Source organism: Branchiostoma floridae, chromosome 10, assembly GCF_000003815.2.
Source record: "Branchiostoma floridae strain S238N-H82 chromosome 10, Bfl_VNyyK, whole genome shotgun sequence".
Taxonomy (NCBI): domain Eukaryota; kingdom Metazoa; phylum Chordata; class Leptocardii; order Amphioxiformes; family Branchiostomatidae; genus Branchiostoma; species Branchiostoma floridae.
Window position 1 is genome coordinate 23,857,118 of NC_049988.1, and position 3,490 is coordinate 23,860,607.

Sequence of the window (3,490 nt, forward strand, 5' to 3'; positions counted from 1 at the left end):
CGATCTTGTGCCCAGCCGGGCAGATAAGGTATACGAAAAGGGTTAAACAAAAGTCAGCAATAGCACAAAACTTGCTGAAAACATTTCACGAGGACATTTTGTCCATATTCATTGAATTTGTTTTCCGCAAGCAGTCCGTCCGGGCTCCAGTCAGGAAATGTGACCCTAACATACTAAGTAACTCTGCTCATTTTTCCAGAACGTCCGTAAGCGACAGGCGGAACTCCATAAATGTGCAGCGGCTCTCCGACCATCCGCAGTAAAACTAACATGTAAAACCGAGAACCTGGAAGTATAGCAACAGGTCAAATCAGCTCGTTTTTATAGATATTTTAAAACGTTTTCAAATAGTCAAGAAGAAATAGTGAATGGGCACCAAAGCGCGATGTATCCCTGTATTATTTATTTCAACGTAGACGTAACCCATCACCATCCACAGAGAGGGAATTTACAATTATTTTCGCTTTAACCAAGAGTTTTACATGAAAACATTCTAGGAAGAAAAAGCCTCTCCTTAAGTTCAGTTCCTGTTTGGGGGCTAGTAGTATGAGTGGGCACCAAAATATTGAAGCAGTAATATAAAATGGTAGTTACAACTCAGTATTTTTGTAGCATTTTTGTAGTATTATAGTCTAGTAACTTTACAGGTCTGCCAGTAGTTCATCATTGACCCATCATTGACGTAAAGAATGTTCTAGAAAGGGAAGAGCTGCTGGTTTGGTCGTATTAAGTTTTATTTCCTGTTTTTGGGACGTTTCCCAGAAAATGCTGAACTGACAGGACAGAAACACTGTAATCGCTTAAAAAGCTTTACTTTTTTGTAGGCTGACTACATTTTGCTGCCGTAAATGGTCATAGAAAACAAAGTATCAGAAGTGGATGCTGGCTTGCATTGTCAGAAGTTCTTTGATACGAGCCCTAAAGAGCGTATCCTGCTGGTCTTCAAAGCTTGTATAGTAGGCTGACTTCACTTTATAGTAGAAAGCTGACTTCATTTAAGGGCACTATGCATTGTGAGAAGGTCCTTTGCTACGAGCCTTACCTATAGAGAGTTTTCTGTTCTTATCCAGACCTTATATTGTAGGCTGGCTTCGCTTTATAGTAGAAAGCTGACTTCGTGCTTGTGCAATAAATGAATGGGAAACATACCAGAAATGGTCGCTGGTATCCACTGGTCATTTGTTACAAACCTTAACTAAGCTATAGATTCTTGTTGTTCTCCAAAGCTTGTTACTTATTTACTGTAGACTGTGCTTATTTGTGCCTAGACCACTGACAGAGCCTCATTTGTAAACCACTTTGTTTAACAGACCAAATTAAAGTTCTGGTCGGAAACTCTGCGGCTCCGGGTGTTTCAATGAGGAGTAACTGTGGTGAGAAAGCTATCTATCATCACGATGGTCATTTATAAACGTCTCTTTACTATAGGTTTTTAATGGGACAAAGAAACAGCGGTGAGCACCGTCAAGAGACTCCAAGAACTGTTCACGTACCAAAATCCATACAAATCTACCAGAGAGGGTTTTCTAGTTGCAAACAAGCACATAGGAGATACAGTCAAAAACAATATCCCCCGTCATAGATAAACCTCCTAATCTGAAATATAAACTATCACCGCACCAGTAACAAGGCAACAAGCGACATTGAATTTATTCCCGTTTATTTTGGAACTAGTTTTAAGTCTCTAAACCGACATTCTTCAATACAATGGGCCAACCTTATGTTCAGAAGATGGCAAAGCGAAAACAGGGCAGGTAGCACAAGTTATCGGCCTCCTGAGCGTGCTTAGTCGGGCTTTTTTTGTTTATGATTTGTTTTTTTCCGGTTATGTAATAGTAACAGTTATGATAGTACTCATTTTATGCTTTTTGTGAGCTGTTTCTTTTCGTACAACCATAAATGATATACAACACGAAAGAGCTCATTGTAAATGGAAATAAGCCCGATCCGTAGAGCCATGTTAGAGAGGCTAAGTTTGCACGCCCTGTCCCGCACATCTGCTTGGTTCTCAGCTGTAGTGCGCCCAGGACCGGATGTGGGAGTACAGGGTGTCTCCCGGACATGACGTACTGCCGACGTCACGGTGACCCTGCAGCCGGTACCCTGACGTCACCTTACCCAGCTGCACGCCACACTGGGGAGAAAAGACAAATATATCGATACAATATCAATAATAGGTCAATCAGTATGCCAATGGGCATGCCTAAGCTGTTTGCCAGCGTCATGTTCATTTTTTACTTTCGAATTTTTTTAAAGTAAACTTTTTCAAATTTTGACCGCGCCGCAAACGGCGTGCGCGGAGTGCGTTCGATTTATTCGAACGAAGCCCATGTGATACTATATTGTATCACATTTGATATCACCAGGTCCGGAACACCCAGCGGCCCAAGTATGACATTAAAAAACAGGAAAGAATAAAGGTCGCACGTCGATGATGGCCTTGGTGGCATCTATCATTTTAAGGTATGTTGTTCTAATTCCTTCCCTCATTCCTTCCTTCTTCCCTACTCTCATTCCTTCTTTAAATCATCTCTCATTCCTTCTCTCATTCCTGCTCTCATTCCCTCCCAGGACTAGACGAGGGTTGCACGGCACTAAGCGGCACCTGTACAGACTACCGCTACACCATCTGTCTATTCTTTCTCTCTTTCCTTCTCTCACTCCTTTCTCACTCATCTCTCATATCCTCCACTCCTTTCCCCATCCCCTCTCTCTCCAGGACTAGACGAGGGCTGCACTGCTCTAGGCTGTACCTGCACAGACTACCGCTACACCACCTTTTCATTCCTTCTCTCATTCTTTCCCTCATGGTCCGGCATGTGGGAAATCATGGTTCTAGGACTTTTTATGCACATTTATGCAAATAAGAAAAAATGCCGTACAGCGATGATGGCCTTAGCGGCGTCCAGAGCGGCCTGGTTCGGGAGGCGGGTCATGTAGTCCCCGACGAAGCTCACGGCGATGGCGACGCTGTTGTAGCCCTGCGTGTGGCCGCCTTGCCGGTCGAACCCGCGACCCTCGTACACACGGCCGTCCTCTCCAATCAGGAAGTTATACCCGATATCAGCCCAGCCTGGAACATGAACATACAAACAAATACACAAATTGGGCTTCCAAAGATTCTTAAGTTATACCCTATATCACACCAGTATAAAACAGAAGAAAAAAAGTAATACCCCATAACGTTCTGGAGGACTAACTTCGTTTGCTCCACCTCTCAAGAGGAAGAAAGATGATGATGATGATGATAACGTTATCAGCCCAGCCTGGAACACGATCATAAAAAACGGGTTTCCAAAGATACAAACTGTTTTTACAACGGAGAAAGTACAAAAGTACATAGCATCTTTGGCGTCCTTCCATTCGGAGTACCATGTGGTTGTTGTGTGTGTCTGTATTGGGGGGGGGGGGGGGTGCTGATTCACGATTCTATTTTAGATATGGGCTACGTTCTTATGCCGTGAACGTCGTTGATACTTAGTTTGGACCA

General features: G+C 43.3%; 1 protein-coding gene across 1 annotated transcript in view; it reads right to left on the reverse strand.

Annotated features, from left to right (window-relative positions):
* Window positions 1-1,643: 1,643 nt before the first annotated feature.
* The window catches only part of LOC118425176 (peptidoglycan-recognition protein SC2-like), a gene marked incomplete in the record, with an annotated part of 6,045 nt that continues 4,198 nt past the window's right edge, over window positions 1,644-3,490 (reverse strand). Inside the window, 2 exon segments of the mRNA XM_035834007.1 lie at window positions 1,644-2,134; window positions 2,883-3,073. Coding sequence (XP_035689900.1) covers window positions 2,009-2,134; window positions 2,883-3,073 — 317 coding nt within the window.